We start from the raw sequence: 16,146 nt of genomic DNA on the forward strand, positions 1-16,146 counted from the left end.
CTATAGTTTGAACATGTAAAGTAGGTCCTACCTACACATTCATTCATTCATTCATGGGCTGATGTGTGCAGTGCCTGAGGCAGGGCTTTCCTCTGAGGGAGTAGTTTGCTCTCTCTCTCTCTCTCTCTCAGTGTGTGTGGGTGTGTGTGTGTGTGTGTGTGTGTGCGTGTGTGTGTGTGTGTGTGTGTCGCTCCCAGCAGCGGCCATATTGGAATGCTGGATGTGGAGAGGGGAAGCAGGAACAGGCGACGGGAGAGGGAGAAGGGGGAGATAGGCATGAGCGAAAAAAACAGTAACTATATCTACCCCTAAGCTCCACAACTAAAATAACGGACTCTTCTCCGACTGTTGGCAGCTTCTCCCGCCGGTAAAGAAACACAAACCTGTCGGACGTCCCCTGGAACAAGTCAACGTGAGTGATATTGTGTGTTTTGGGGGATTATTTCAAAAGCTAAAAGAAAGTAATGGGATGCGGTTTGTTCAACGCTCGCCCTGGCTGGCGTTAACGTTCACTTTGCTGTTTCCTTTCCCCAGTTTTTAAACCTTTCACATTTGGGAAATAACTAATACATGAGCTTCGCTTTAAAGCAACTTAACGAGAACGTAGTTCAGCTTTTTAGTAAGTTGAAGCAGTTGAAGAGTGACCAACTGCCACCAAAACTCGTCTCCGCATTAACACGGAATGAACGTGGAGAAACATTAACTCCAATTTATGGCAAGTATGTGCTGGTAGCGGATTAACCTACATTTAGCTCCTAAATTTAACATCTGTTTCAGGTGCTTTACTGTTCCCTGAGTCGAGACTTCAAGGCTGTTTGATTACCTTGACCCCCCCCCCAACAAACTGAGCTCTTCCATTCTACCCTAATGGACCACGTATGTGCTCTGAATACTTCCATAAAGCTAATCTATCGGCCCAGTTATTTAAGGCTACATAACGGTGTTAATAAGGTGTGTGATATGATGAGACTCCCTCTCATGTTGCTGTTATTATTAGGTTAATCAGGTGCATATCAATGTTGTATACGTTATTTCTATTCATCCACAACTGTAATCCTGCACTTCAGAGCTGAAAGAAGTAGCCAAAATATGAATTAGTTCGTAAGAATCTGCAACAATCAATTGTTTCAGGTGGTCGGTCAACTGAAATGGCAATTTCTGACTTCTCAAATGTGATGATTTGCTGCTTTTCTCACCGTAATGTTGCATTTATCATATTATTATAACATATGTTTGTTGTTTTGGGGCTGTTGCTCAGAGAAAACGAAGATATTTGAAGACGTCAGCCAGGGTCCCCAGAACATGTGATGACATTTTTCACATTTCATAGAGGAAACAATGAATCCACTAATCAAATCCATGGAAAACACGTATTCTAGGCCTCTGCTAACACAGACAGTCTGTTGCTGTAGTTCATTCTTATTCTTGAGAACCTTAAAGTGCCCTAACATTATATATATATAATCTCTGACAGAACAAAATGGTTAAAGGGATATAAGATACTAGAAAGTTTAAGTGAACCATCTCACAAACATGCTGCTCTGTGTTTCTGCGCTTTTCACAAACGGTGAAAGATTGCCGGAGCCTGATTTGCCTCCACTTCATATTCAAGATGCAAGAATATGCTAATGAGTTGCAGTATCCTGAGGCTATACTGAGGCCTCAGACCTACAGTATACTAATAGGAACACACTTATATTTGCAATTCCGTGGACAAGCTGAATGTAAAGCAGTGTTTAGTTTACCGCTGGGATCCAGGACTGTTAGTATAGGGGGATGCAAAGTTCCTTCAGGGTCATGGTTTGGGTTGTGGATGCATCGCAGTCCCACTTTGGTACATTGTAGGTACAATGCAAACACATTGTACATCTGAATAGCTCATTTTTTTTGTCCTGCAGACACTACTTCCTCCACTACGAGCCAGCGTTGTAATGATTTGTCCTAAATGCTCGTTGAAAACACATGAACGCTGCTAAATCGTCTCCCCTTTAAACCATTAGTCTAAATGTCATTGATTGTAAATTACATCCTCAGGTCTGAGATGGTATTTCTTAATGAGCAAACAAGGCTCACGCCGTTAATGAGCTTATCCACTTGATGAGTGTTTAGTTCCACTGCAGCAGCAGCATTCATTCATTCATTCATTCATTCATTCAGCTCACTTGCCGTGACCGAGTGCCACAACGCTTGCAGAACTGCTTCTGTCAGCGATCTTTGATGGTGAATTTGTGCGGACAGTGAACAACTTACTGATCCCCTTATTACTAATTCATACGAACGATAGCAAACAGCCTTTAAGTGCGTCAGAATAGATGTGAAGTTTGTCTGATTTCATTGAAACTCGTCCCGTCCATGTTTTTGTCTGAACTTTTGGTGAACTACAACCACAGTCTACTAATTTGGCCCCATAGGACCAAAATGGATGCAGAGTAATCTTTTTATCTGGTGTAGAAACATGTCATTACTGCGAGAAACAAAGCGCAAAAGCATGTTGTTCTGCTTCAATTTGTCACATGCATCATCTCTGGGAAATCCCTTCATATGGACCCTCTACTTTACTTTTTAGTGTTTTCTTATTTTGAAAAGTTATTTAAAGCTTTTGTTGGAAGAAAGAACTTAATGCGTTTCACAGAGAGTAAATACTGACACCTTTGGCTGGTCTACAGCAGGCTAATACAGGCGCGTGTGTGTGTGTTTGTAAATTGTAGAGCAGTGCAGGAGGCCTGTATTTATAGAAACACTTGACTACACTCAGAGATCTTACAGGAGCATTCATTTACATGGCAGCAGATAACTCTACGGTTTGTCGTCTGTTTTCTATTTTTCTTTCGCTCTGCTTTGGTACTACGTTACTTTTCATCTACTATATAATCTTGTGTGTGTGTGTGTGTGTGTGTGTGTGTGTGTGTGTGTGTGTGTGTGTGTGTGTGTGTGTGTGTGTGTGTGTGTGTGTGTGTGTGTGTGTGTGTGTGTGTGTGTGTGTGTGTGTGTATTCGTATTCTCCTCAAGTTCGTTCTGTGCAATGGATGAGCAGACGAAGACAGAACAACTGTAGAGAAAGACAAAGAGGGGAACACTAACAAAGCCAACAGTCTGGTGTCTGTAGATCGCAGTATGTGTGTTGTGACTCATAATGACTCCAACTAGTGATATTAGCAATCGCTGCAGACACGTGTGTGTGTGTGTGTGTGTGTGTGTGTGTGTGGAGGTATGTCGGTCCTGAATACGATTATGTGTCTCCTCAATATGCGTGTCATGAGGAATTCATTAAACCAAATAAAATGATTCGTACGGATGGGGAATAGAACAGCTCTCTTCTTCAGTTTTCAGTTTGAATATTTATTTTTTTAAAGAAGTTGTTTCCGAGCAAACACGGCGGCAATTTTTTAACCCGACAATTGGCTGCTTCATACCTGCTGTGTGTGTGTGTGTGTGTGTGTGTGTGTGTGTGTGTGTGTGTGTGTGTGTGTGTGTGTGTGTGTGTGTGTGTGTGTGTGTGTGTGTGTGTGTGTGTGTGTGTGTGTACACTTACAGTTCTGTGGAGGGCAAAACAGTTTTCTCACAGCTCGTGCATATTTATGAATCGCGTTTACAAACTCCTCTAAGGACGGAAAAAAACAAATCACGAAAAAACTGTTGAATGAAGCAAATGGTGAACTTTGTTTTGCACCAGTAACTTCATTTGTTACTAACTTTGTGTGTGTGTGTGTGTGTGTGTGTGTGTGTGTGTGTGTTCATGTTCATGCTGGCTGTGATTGTATGTATCTCATAAATTTAGCTTCCACTGTGTCTTCCGTGGAGCTTATTCCCCTGCATCCTCCTGCAAGTGGTTTCAGCTGTGGAGGAAAAGGAGTGTGTGTGTGTGTGTGTGTGTGTGTGTGTGTGTATATGTGTGTATGTGTGTGTATGTTTTTTTGGAGACAGGAGGCTGAATGAACGTCCATTCCCTTAGCTTCTAGATTGGTTGCATTCAGGAAGTGTCCCCCCCCCCCCCCCCCAACACACACACAATCACACACACACACACACACACACACAGCACTTACTGTACATCCTAAAGCATGCTGCGTCCCTCAGGAGTTGAAAGGAAAACGCCTTCTTCCTCTCAGCAGCAGCAGCACTGTTCAGACGTCTCTGTGTGTGTGTGTGTGTGTGTGTGTGTGTGTGTGTGTGTGTGTGTGTGTGTGTGTGTGTGTGTGTGTGTGTGTGTGTGTGTGTGTGTGTGTGTGTGTGTGTGTGTGTGTGTGTGTTCATGTTTGTTTATGTGTCTGTGCCGTGATAATGACCGTGTTTACCTGAGATAACACGAGCGAACACTGTCTTGGGTTTTGTCAGTTGAAAATATCTCTGTGATAATAACTAGGTTTGGTAATGTGTGTGTGTGTGCGTGTGTGCGCGTTCTTGCGGTTGCATTTGTGTTAATTAAGGTGGAATTTTACATTAAGACAATAATACCCGGATGGTGGACACTTACCATGTGCAGTTATGAGTCTCATTGTGTGTGTGCCGTCTTCAGTATATTGATATTGGCCTTATTGTGATGGAAGGATTGGCTATATTATATAATAACATACCTTAAAGAGTCTATATGGCAGCTGTCAAACTCCCCACAGAGGCATTTTCCAAATATTTGATAAGGAATTCCCTACCTTGCTTGTACATACATGACCTAATCTGCTTGTAGATACATGGCCAGCAATTTCAGAGATGAAATGTCTGCAGAATATTTCATACTAATGGGATTTAGTTTGGTCCCAACAAACCAGATCCATCCCTAATTATTTATCTAATCTGTAGGGGTTGAATCTAAAACAGTAACTTAATGATTGTGTGAGTTGTTGGATTTGTTGCAATCGTATGTCAGTCTGTCCAAGCAGGTGGCTTTGTACTGTATATACAGTCTATAATCTCTCCTGCAGCTGCTGTTAAAACATGCATGAGTTTAATGGAAGAGAATATATTAACACGGTTTCAAATCTTGTCCAAACAGAGTTGTTTCAGTGTATCGCTGTGCGCAGATGGACCGCTGTGCAGCGACGCATTCTTTGCTGTGTGCACTGAAATTTGCTACAATGGCAGGAAATGACATCGTAGTTAATGACTTGTCCCAACTTGGGGCATGCAACACACAAGGACACACACGCGCACGCACGCACACTTAAAGCGAGCTACCTTCGGTCATGCAGGTCAGTGGTGCGGCATGTCAACTAGTGATGAATGGAACTGGAGCACAGCGATTCCCTCTAGAGTGTGTGCGTGTGCATGTGTGTGTGTGTGTGTGACTGACATCTTGACTCAACCAAAATGACCTCTCTCTTGTTCTCCCTCAGTTTTCTCAAAGCAAAGCAGTGACTGAACTGTAGACTAGAGAAGAACAATTACAACCACACATATTGTTATAAGTTGCCCCTCACCCTCTCTCTCTGTGTGTGTGTGTGTGTGTGTGTGTGTGTGTGTGTGTGTGTGTGTGTGTGTGTGTGTGTGTGTGTGTGTGTGTGTGTGTGTGTGTGTGTGTGTGTGTGTGTGTGTGTGTGTGTGTGTCATGTTTGAGCGGACAGTCAGTGTAATTAGATTGCAGTGAGTCACAGGGAGACGGAGAAAGAAGTAATTGTTGGGCTTTGTCATACAGACACAGAGAGAAAAAGAGGTGGGAGGAGAAGAAAGCTGGGCAGAGAAAAGAGAGCAAAAACCAAAATAGAGAGATGAGGCAAAAGGAAACTGTCCCAAGATGCACTATGTCCCTAGATTTTTACACACACTGAAACGTGATCATTGTACGTGAGCGTATGTAAGATGTGATGATCAGACTTCTCTTAGATCACCGGTAGCCTTGTGGTAGGTTTGTTTTGCACCGTACTGTGCATTTGTTCAGCTGGCCACCAGTTTTGATACCTCAGGATATGTGTCCGACACCAAAGGCACTTTGTTCAAGGCACAAAATGACGTTGTTTCTGTAGTTAAAGGAATAGTCCAATATTTTGTGAAATAGAAGATAAGAGTTGTATGGGAAGATTGATCTCATGTCTGTACTGAATATGAAGCTACGGCCACCAGATGATTAACAGAGCTAATTGTTGCTAAGCTACGTCATACAAACAACATGTAATGAGAGAGAGAGAGAGAGAGAGAGAGGGAGAGGTGTCTGCTTGACCAATCATATGACCTCATCTCTTCTCTCGATCCCACACACACACACAGAAACTACAGTCATAATAGAACAGAGGGAAACACACATGCACACACAGATCAGCAGTGAAACACCTGGATACGAGCCATAGGTATGACATCACACATTCACTGTCTGGTGTGTTACCATTAACTAGTTTTGCTGAGGTCAGATGTGGGTATAATGCCTCAGTGTGTGTCTGTGTGTGTGTGTCATTAGTCACCAGCAGGGACTCTGTTGTAACAAAGGTTCATTGAAGAATAGTCTTGTCTTCCTCTCTCCGTTCGTCTCTGTTCGTCTGCTTAAATGTTTTTATGGTTTTTAAAGTATTTTAACATAAATGTCAGCAATGGCAAACACAAGAAAACGATCACAGGCTGATTTTAAAAATACACCGTGTTAATAATAACTTTTTTCTTGCTGTTTGGATAGTTTATGAACTTTAGTAAGTTGCAGCATTATGAAGTTTACCAGATTATAAACAAGCGGAGTCGGCTGCTTTGTTTACTTTCTCAAAGTGTAACTCACTGATGGACAATGAGCTGTTTTCATGTTCAGTCCGAGCAGAGCATCACATTAATCCTTTATATTTAGGGAACATCGGGACAGGGTTGCTCTCTAGAGTCTAGACGACGTCGCTTGAAAATGCATGTACCACTAGAGGGCGACGTTAACACACCAACTGATCAAGCATATGGGAGTTCAGATCCTCCCTCTAAATGAGAGTCAGAGCGCACTAGGGGTGTGTAAGTGTGTGTGTGTGTGACTCCTTGGCCTCCTAATCCAGTGCTCCATTAATCTGCTTTACTCCTCAGCAACTCTCGTCCTGTCGGTCTGTCTGTCTCTCTTACACACTTAAGATTTTAACCCGTGTTTTATATCGTCAACCATCATTGTCTCCCGTCTTTATTCTTTACAATCAGTTTGAAACACTACAAACGCCAGAGGTTGCTGATTGTTTTCGTACTTTCACTCCATGCTGTGATCGTTATGATTAGACAGTCTGATGTACATAATCAATCTGCTGCATGTACAACTTTGAATGAAAGGTGAAACTCTGTGACGAGTTGTAGAAACTACAGCAAAAGGTCAGCTTTCTGCACGGACCAAACATCGTCATCCTATAACTTGTCTTCAGTGTTTTTCAACTAATCACGTATTCTTTATTGAACTTATGAAGTATCCCGTTGGGTTCAGCTCCCTCTACGTATCCCTGCATGTGATCTGATGTCAGTATAATTGGGTTAAATGTGCAGCCCTCACCACACAAAGTCAGAGGAACAGCCGACTGTTATTCCCGGCGTGGTTTTGTTCTGAAGATTGATGATTTCTGTCGGACAACGTTGAGTTGAGAATATTGCGTTATGACTAATTGAGTAGCTCCTCGGGGGTGTATTTGTGAAAGAGAGAGAGAGAGAGAGAGAGAGGCATAACAGCCAAAGGCAACACAGCTCTCCCTCTCTCTCGCTCTGTCTTCTCCCCCCTGTATCATTTCCTCCTCACTTTCTCCTCTTTTTGTCCCCATATAGTTTGGTTGTTCTCTCTGTTTTTTATGCGTCCTCAGTTGCTTGTTTCTCACTTCTTTTCATGAAGTTGTTGCATCATATCTTTCCCTTGCTTTCCCCTCCCTCCTCCTGTACATCTGGCTCCCTCTCTCCCCCTCCATCCCTCTCCTGGGAGACAAAGACACCCCCTCCTCCTTCCTCCTTTTGCATCTCCCTCCCCCCTTTCACAGTCATAAGCTGCCTACAAGCCTTCTCTCTCTCTCTCTCTCTCCCTCTCTCTCTCTCCCCTTCTCTACTCCCACTCCTGCCACTGTGCATCTGAGAGTCGGCGTACTAGCAGTAGTAGTAGAGGGAGGAGGAGGAGGGTAGTGAGATTAAGCCGACATTAGCCATCAGTACTGAGTTAGCTGGCTAGCACATCTCAACACTCGCCCAAAGACCACAGAAGCCTGGGATTTGGGCTTTTCCCAATTTAGCAGCCTGTCAGGGGGGATTACTCTCTTCTCTTCTCTTTGGGACTTTAAATGGAAGGACTCTACCATGGTAAGATTAAAAAAAACATACATGTGTGTGTTTATGCATGTGTCAAAGTATGTTCAGGATGTGTGTTTGAACATGTATGAATGAGCTTAAACCACCTTTAAGTGTTTGACTCACGATGACTGAGTTTGTGTGTATCTGAACTGTGTGTATCTGATGGTTTAGTTCTAGTGTGCTTGTCCATTTTGGTTTCTTACTGTCTGACTTACAGTATAGAAGTATTGATGAGTGCAGCTTTATGCTAGTTATAATGATGATGATGATGATGATGATGATAAAGAGAAGGTGGAGGAAGTGGTTTCAAGAAGTATTATAGAAAAGGATTGTTGATTAATGAAGTTACAATTACGATGATGTCAGTAATGAGGAGGAGGAGTTAGAAATGATTTGTCAATTGAATTGACAATTTTGATAACTGATGAATCGTGTCAGTAATTTGTTATGTACTAAACATTTTGGGACTTCAGAATCTCAAATGTATTACGTTTGTTGCCTCTCTGTATTTAATATCATTGTATATGAAGCATATTTAGATTTTGGACTGTTGGTTTTAAGGTGTTAACTTGGGCTCTTGGAAATTGAGACAGGCATTTATTTACTATTATTCTCTGACATGTTATAGACCAGCTGATTGAGTACTTGAGGTAATTAATCAAATAATAATGAAAGTTTGCTACTTTCAGTCGGAACTGAAGCCATTCCAGCGTTTCTCTGGATATTATTTTATTCTGTTTAGTTCTCCGTCTGCCTCCCTTCTGATGAAAGATCATGTTTGTGTGTGAAAAAAGGAGATAAGAGAAAGAGGTTGACTGTATGTAGGAGGCTTCAACTTGAAGTGTACATGTGCAGTGAAGCGGCTTAGCTCTGTGTGTGTGTGTGTGTGTGTGTGTGTGTGTGTGTGTGTGTGTGTGTGTGTGTGTGTGTGTGTGTGTGTGTGTGTGTGTGTGTGTGTGTGTGTGTGTGTGTGTGTGTGTGTGTGTGTGTGTGTGTGTGGGAAGCTGTGTGTGTGAGATGATATGTTTGTCAAATTAGTGGGTTGTGTTTGCATACACGTGTGCATCCTTCTGTAGAGTGTCACACACACATGGCTCCTTGTGTAGGTGTTGGTGTGTGTTTCGGTGATCTGTGTGTAAATGTTGGCATGAAGGGACAATCCCCCTTGTGGGGTTTTTTTTCTGGGTTATATCATCTATATTTCATTATATTTCATTATGTTTTAATTTTTCCATCTTGGTTCATAATTGATGGGAATTTGCTAAACAAGAAGCATCGCCACACACACACACACACACACACACACACACACACACACACACATACACAAACTACATTTTACAAGAATACAAATGAACATATCATGTGTAACTCAATGGAACCTCCATATCAGACCCGAAGCATCATTATAAGACGAGCAACTAGAAAGCATGAATAACCATCCTCACATGGCATATTGTTGCTGGGTATTAGGAGATGAGGATGGGCAGTGAAACTTTTTTTCACACTCTGACGGTTAAACTACGTTATGTATCCGCGGGTCACATGACTCCCTGGTCATCATCACCAGAATGCTCCCACACTGCTGACTTTAGGCCCTCTTTGGCAGATATGGAGTGTTTACAGCAACGCTTCAGGTGAGTGGGAAGACTCTCAAACACTCAACACAAACCGGCACACACACACACAAACCGACACACACACTCAACACAAACCGGCACACACACACTCACTCTTTGCGCAAGAGGATAATTCAATGCTCACACAAACAACGTGTCTCACTGCAGGAATCAGGAGACCGTAGACATCACAGCTTCTTCAGTTCTAATGGTTATGAAACCGTGATTTATAGAATTGCAATATGAATAGTTTATATGATAAAAGATAGATACCTGGTGTTTGTTTATGATATGGAAAAACTCCACAAAAATCAATGTGATGAAAGAACTTGACAATAGGAAGAATTATAAGGTGTTGTAACCCATTTGATCATAGTTAATTATACATATATTTGCACGAGCGTAGAGCTGAGTCAGTCATGATTGGCTTTCATCAGCCAATCAGGATTGCGTATTCATTTTTTAGGAATGTAAACCAGTCCCCTAGTGTTTGCTCTCATACAAAATGAAAGAGGAATTCAAGTTTTAATGTTCCATTTGATTTCCTTCTGAATCTAAAAACATGCTTTCAATGCTCGTGTAAATATAGGCTGAAACCCACAACAGGGACTGCAAATGAGTCGGTCATTAATGTCAGGCGTGTTTTGATTTATTTGAAAAAGAAAATACATTTAGAGCTTATACTCACCAGTTCACTTGTCCTAAATCTGTTGTGATGCATTATGCACAGTGTGTCTGGTGTGATACATTCACATGCGTGCCGCTCCAGTTGGCCTGTTAGCTTTATCACTGCACCTGAACTACACACACTTGAGTGAATGTGTGTGTGTGTGCTTTTGCAGATAAATGTGTATGAGCAGTCATGCGTTCATGTGACCTTATTATGTTGCAAGCGTGTAGGATTTATCTGGTGTGTGTGTGTGTGTGTGTGTGTGTGTGTGTGTGTGTGTGTGTGTGTGTGTGTGTGTGTGTGTGTGTGTGTGTGTGTGTGTGTGTGTGTGTGTGTGTGTGTGTGTGCGCGCGCGTGCGTGCGTGCGTGCATGCAACATGTTTTTTTATGGTGTTTGTGTGATGGGTTTTGAATAATTGCTCGATGTTTATCTGAATGTAAATATTGAGAAATTGCACAAGCGCTAAATCAAGTCATGAAAAACAGTGAAAGCACTGATTTGTCATCCATAATATAGAGTTATTAAACACATTATGTCACTTTAAAAGTCAAAACTGTCCTCAAAACATGTCTCTGCAAAATATATTTTCAAGGACAAAAAAAAATCCTGTGTGTGTGTGTGTGTGTGTGTGTGTGTGTGTGTGTGTGTGTGTGTGTGTGTGTGTGTGTGTGTGTGTGTGTGTGTGTGTGTGTGTGTGTGTGTGTGTGTGTGTGTGTGTGTGTGTGTGTTAGTGTGACTGGCAGGTGTGATTGGTGCCTCAGGGGTTACGGTGTTGCGTCGTTAAGACTGCACGCTCCAGTAACGCCCCATTGTCCATAGGGTCACACACACACACACACACACACACACACACACAGGCGTGTGCCAGCTCAGCTTTAACCATTAGACACAGAGCAACGAGGCAGAGCAGCTGACTGCTCTCATCAGGTTAATTCAGTTGATTCTTGCAGGAGAAGTGTTGCTGGCTCTGTTCCTCCCGAGTCGGTTTGATATTTCGCTGTTGCGTTGAGCTGCAAAGAAACAGTTTTGTTAAATTTCTCTCTTGAACTTTTATTTCCATCTACCGAACAAGGACGCTGTTGTCAGCAGTCATCAGCTGCCTCAGCCTTTCTATATAACTTGTATATAACATCTGGACATGAACAAGGAATTTTGGACACAAATCTCCAGATATAATGGAAGCTCTCACTAAAAAATATCTTGAAAAACATCTGGTTGTGATGTTAACATTTCATTTTAATGATGGGAATTTGTTCTTCTACTGTGCACACCTTTTCCTCCTCTTGTTTTTTCAATATTAATGTCAAATGAGAGACAAAAACTATCTATTTAATCTCAGTTTAAGAGGATATTGTCTTTGATTAGTAAACGTTTCCATCTCTAGCGGCAGCAAAGGAACACATCTGACTCTCTGACCTCAAACTGAATCTGAATGTAACGACTGATGTGGGACCAGCGTTTTAGACATCATTGCATAGCAGACTCTCTCTGGATTATTCTGTCTCATTACAGTGACCAAAAAAACCTGTGATTAACGTACAATTATACACAGCTCGCAGACATGGAGACATCCAACAGTGAGTGTGTGTGTGTAGATATGTGGCTGAGATGGCAGTTAGTTGACCGGGACAGTAAAGTGCCAACAAGTCTTAAACAAATGCAAAATACAAATCAGAATAAAATCAAATACAGATTGAATTCTGCAATTCTTTTTCCTTTCTTTTCCAGCTAACAGAGCTATCATTCTGAAGAGCAACTGTTAGTTTTTTTTGGCATGAAACTAACTATTGTTGCGCTGCCTGATCTCTTCTGTGTTTTTCTTTTACTCCTCCACAGTAGCTTGTTTAGGTCACAAAGCCACAGTAGGATGGTTGGAGTTACTGACCGGGCTTTATCCACGATGTACCTTCAACAACACGTTACGTTGTGCGGTACTACTCCGTAGATCTGAGCAATACATACCTGCTCTCCTCCTGTGTGTCTGGGTCCTGAGGACAGCTTGAGGAGCAGGTGTTTTGTGTGTGTGTGTGTGTTTGTGAGACACACACTCATGGACCTCTTTGATATTTGTGCAGTGGAGGCTGTTAAACAGATTGGTATGTAATTAGCACCATGCTAGCACTCCTGTGGGATGTGCTATAAAGAGGAAAAATCACAGAGCAAGCTAAAGTTAACGTTTTCTTTCCAACACCGTATAACTAATGATGAAACACAAAAGTGTTTTAACTAATTATTTGTATAAAGACGGCAAAGTGTCCCCCCCCCCCAGCTCTTCAGGTGCTATTCTTTGTTTCTCAGACGTGTAAACGTTCGTCTCCTACGGCTTTTAGTCTAGACTGTAACAACAGATGAAGATGCCAGGCTACGTAGCACTTAGCTTGCATTAACGCTTCCAAGAGAGACAGAAAGATAGTCAGCGAGAGCAGCCATGGGACAGATGGGGTGTGCAGGGTTCAGATCTGTCGACTGTAGATCTGTCGACTGTAGATGTCATTATAGACACTTTTGAGTCTTAAGCAGCTCCAGATCAGTTTATCACGGTTCATTCTACACGTTTAGGGTGTGGTTTAGTCATTTATTGGTCATATATGGTTGTTTTTGACATAATCCTCAAAAAGGATGCTCCATGGCAGCATGAGATGAGAGGAAATGATGGTGCTTGAAAAGTCTTATGAAGGCCAGCATATTTTGTGGGGCAGCAGGCTGGCTCTACTTGCATTGTGACTTCCCTGCAGGCCATTTGACGCCATGACAAGTATGTCGTAACCTTTCTACTGTATTTGAATCCCACTCACACACACACACACACACACTCACTAACTGTAGTGTCCTGGTTTCATGTTACAAAGGGTTTATCGATAATACACACAGCATGAGTCACCTTTCTGGTATTTCCTTTTGGGATGTGGGTTTTCTTACCGTTACATCATTTTTGTTGACAACCCCGGTTGTCATTTCACCCAGTGTGTGTGTGTGCGTGTGTGTGCGCGTGCTCACCCAGTATTTGTGTGTGTATATCCGGGTGTCTAGGCACTTAGGCACTTATCCTCCTGACCTCTTCCTGCACACAGACATATCGCCGCTCTAACTGGGTGCGATAGGTCTGAGTGTCAAGTTCTCAAAATGCTTCTCCTGGGCTTCCTGTGGGAGTCTGGGAGCTGTAGTATCGATGTAGTGTAGTCTACCGAGCTACTTAATATTAAGAGCAGGAGTTTTTTATTACCAGGAAAGTACCATTAAAATGAGAAAATCTCTTTTTCCATGGGAACCAAGACAGCAGCAATAGAGTATTTCAAACAAGATGCACAAAAACATTTAAAACACATAAAACAAACATACTATCAGCTTACAAACAGATGGGCATTTTGTGTATTATTTAGCATTTTAAAACATCTTTTCTCTTCACATCCTCCAATGCAGTATGCATAGTGATCATTAAATATGTAGCATTGAGTACATACAATGTTCCTTCTGCATAATAACGCATTGATGCAGAGTGAAGGCTTTTCTTTATTCAATGGCTCACAATTAAACACACCAGCTAACTCTACGTTATCTCTGTGTTTGTCTTTCAGATATTACCAGGATTGTCTACTACACAGGTGAGCCGCTGGCCCTCGTGCTTTGTACACTCCTGCTGCAGCGCTGATGGTCACTCAGAAGCTTCTTTCACCGATTCAGAGTTTGTTGTGCGCGCGGGTCACCACACGGGCTCCTTAATGGGAAACAAATGAGGAGTATTAGTGTGAAACGCCATTCAGTGACCGTGGGAATAGTTTGATAAATCAATCACCGCCCGCTTACTGGCCTTCTCTGTTTCTGGAGCTTTCAACCATGTCTTCGTCAGAGGATTAAAGGTGGCTCAGTTTCATGAGATCACTTACATTTACTGTTTATCCAGATAAGTAGTAAAGTGGCAACATGAGTCAACATTGGAGGGAAGCTTATAAATTACACACATGCGTCATGAAAATAGGTCAATGTGTGGTTTTATTGGTTTTGCAAAGAAGATACGCTTGTGTGTGTGTGTGTGTGTGTGTGTGTGTGTGTGTGTGTGTGTGTGTGTGTGTGTGTGTGTGTGTGTGTGTGTGTGTGTGACTATTAAACAAGCGAGAAAACAGACACAGAGTGGGCATATCATGTGGGTGTGTTGGTGTAATTAGTGCAGACGGGTGAGGGAGAGTGTGAACATTGAGTTAGTGGGACTGTGTGATTAATCTTCACACTGTCGATACCAGAGACTAAATATGCTCTGTGAAGATAGCTGAAAGTCAACGTTTAATAATTCTCAATAACCTGACGATATATATATATACATATTTTTTTTACCCTTTTCGTTTTACGACATTAAATAAGCAGCGAAGCATATGTATGTGTCATCAGGCACTGAAGGAAAGCCTCGCTGGCCGGTGGAGGAATTAAGTTTCCAGTGTCCTGCAGTTCCCATTAGTTCTCAGCTGTGAGGAAGCGAGAGGATAACAATGGAATAGTCTGTACAGAAGCAAAGTTGTTCAGGAAGTTTTAAAGGTATGTCCAGTGTGTGTACCGGTGGTTTTGTGAGCCGAATTAAAAGACTCTTTTGTTCTTTCATGCCTTAGGTGACGTCTTTCAGGTGTCCTTCATCAGCAGGGCATTACCTTTTCATTGGACCACTCATTCAGCTATTTATTTGTTTTATAAGCGAGTCCAAAGGGAATGCATTTCAAGTGCATGTGCAAATACAATTTAGAAATATCAAATTACGTTAAAACGGTTGATAGCAAAGATCACTTGACACAGAATTTTTTTTTTGTTATATTATTTTTTTAAATTAATTTGAAACCAAGATATAGCTCACCATAAATGCACAGTAAAAACAAAAATACGCAGAAGGACAACAACATAAAACAACAACATAAAGGCTCATCCATCTGTGCTGCTTGTTATGTGGCGCAGCAGTTAGTTTAAAAATGCATTTGATACAGTAAACTGTCTGTTTTAAGAACAAATAAACTTAATTACAAGCTATTACAAATCAATAGGGGGGGGCTGTAAAACTGACATTGTGAGTAGTTAACATGCAGGTATGAAAACAGTGTTATTGTTCCATGTAGTTCAGGGTAAGCAGCAAAAGAGTCATCTCGTAGATTTTAGAGTGACGTGGATTACAAGTTTTAATTTATGAGTTAAATACGTTTGTAATTCAAAAAGCCTTTGAAATTCCACTTCAAGGCATGGGAGGGAACACATCGATTGGTCTGATAACACACACGCAAGGAGACATCAAAGCAGCTATTACAGCTCTGAGGTTTACCTGCACCTTTGAATTTTGCATTCAGTAGATGGTGTTCTGTTTCCCTCCCCTGCTAAAACAATTATGTGTTCATAAACACAGAGAGAGAGAGAGAGAGAGAGAGAGAGGATTTGGTACAGTCCCAAAAGAGCGCTTCCCATTCATGTCGACATCCGGCCCTCCGACAAAAGGCTTTCAATAGTACACACACACACACACACACACACACACGCCCACCCTACTAAAACCCCCTGCTCCCACCAGATTTTCATAACAAAGGCCAATGCCGGAGATTGAGCACAAATTATATGAGACACACACACACACACACACACTTACACAGAGACACACCCACACACACAGGGTACCATTAAGCTTT

The 16,146-nt window shown here is 42.0% G+C and overlaps 1 protein-coding gene across 1 annotated transcript in view; it reads left to right on the plus strand.

Moving 5' to 3' along the window:
- Positions 1-213: 213 nt before the first annotated feature.
- Positions 214-16,146, plus strand: part of ptk2aa (protein tyrosine kinase 2aa) — a gene marked incomplete at its 5' end in the record, with an annotated part of 49,736 nt that continues 33,803 nt past the window's right edge. Inside the window, 5 exon segments of the mRNA XM_079176028.1 lie at positions 214-292; positions 295-321; positions 324-371; positions 374-412; positions 14,071-14,097. Coding sequence (XP_079032154.1) covers positions 214-292; positions 295-321; positions 324-371; positions 374-412; positions 14,071-14,097 — 220 coding nt within the window.

This window comes from Pholis gunnellus (genome assembly GCF_910591455.1).
Source record: "Pholis gunnellus genome assembly, chromosome: 16".
Taxonomy (NCBI): Eukaryota; Metazoa; Chordata; class Actinopteri; order Perciformes; family Pholidae; genus Pholis; species Pholis gunnellus.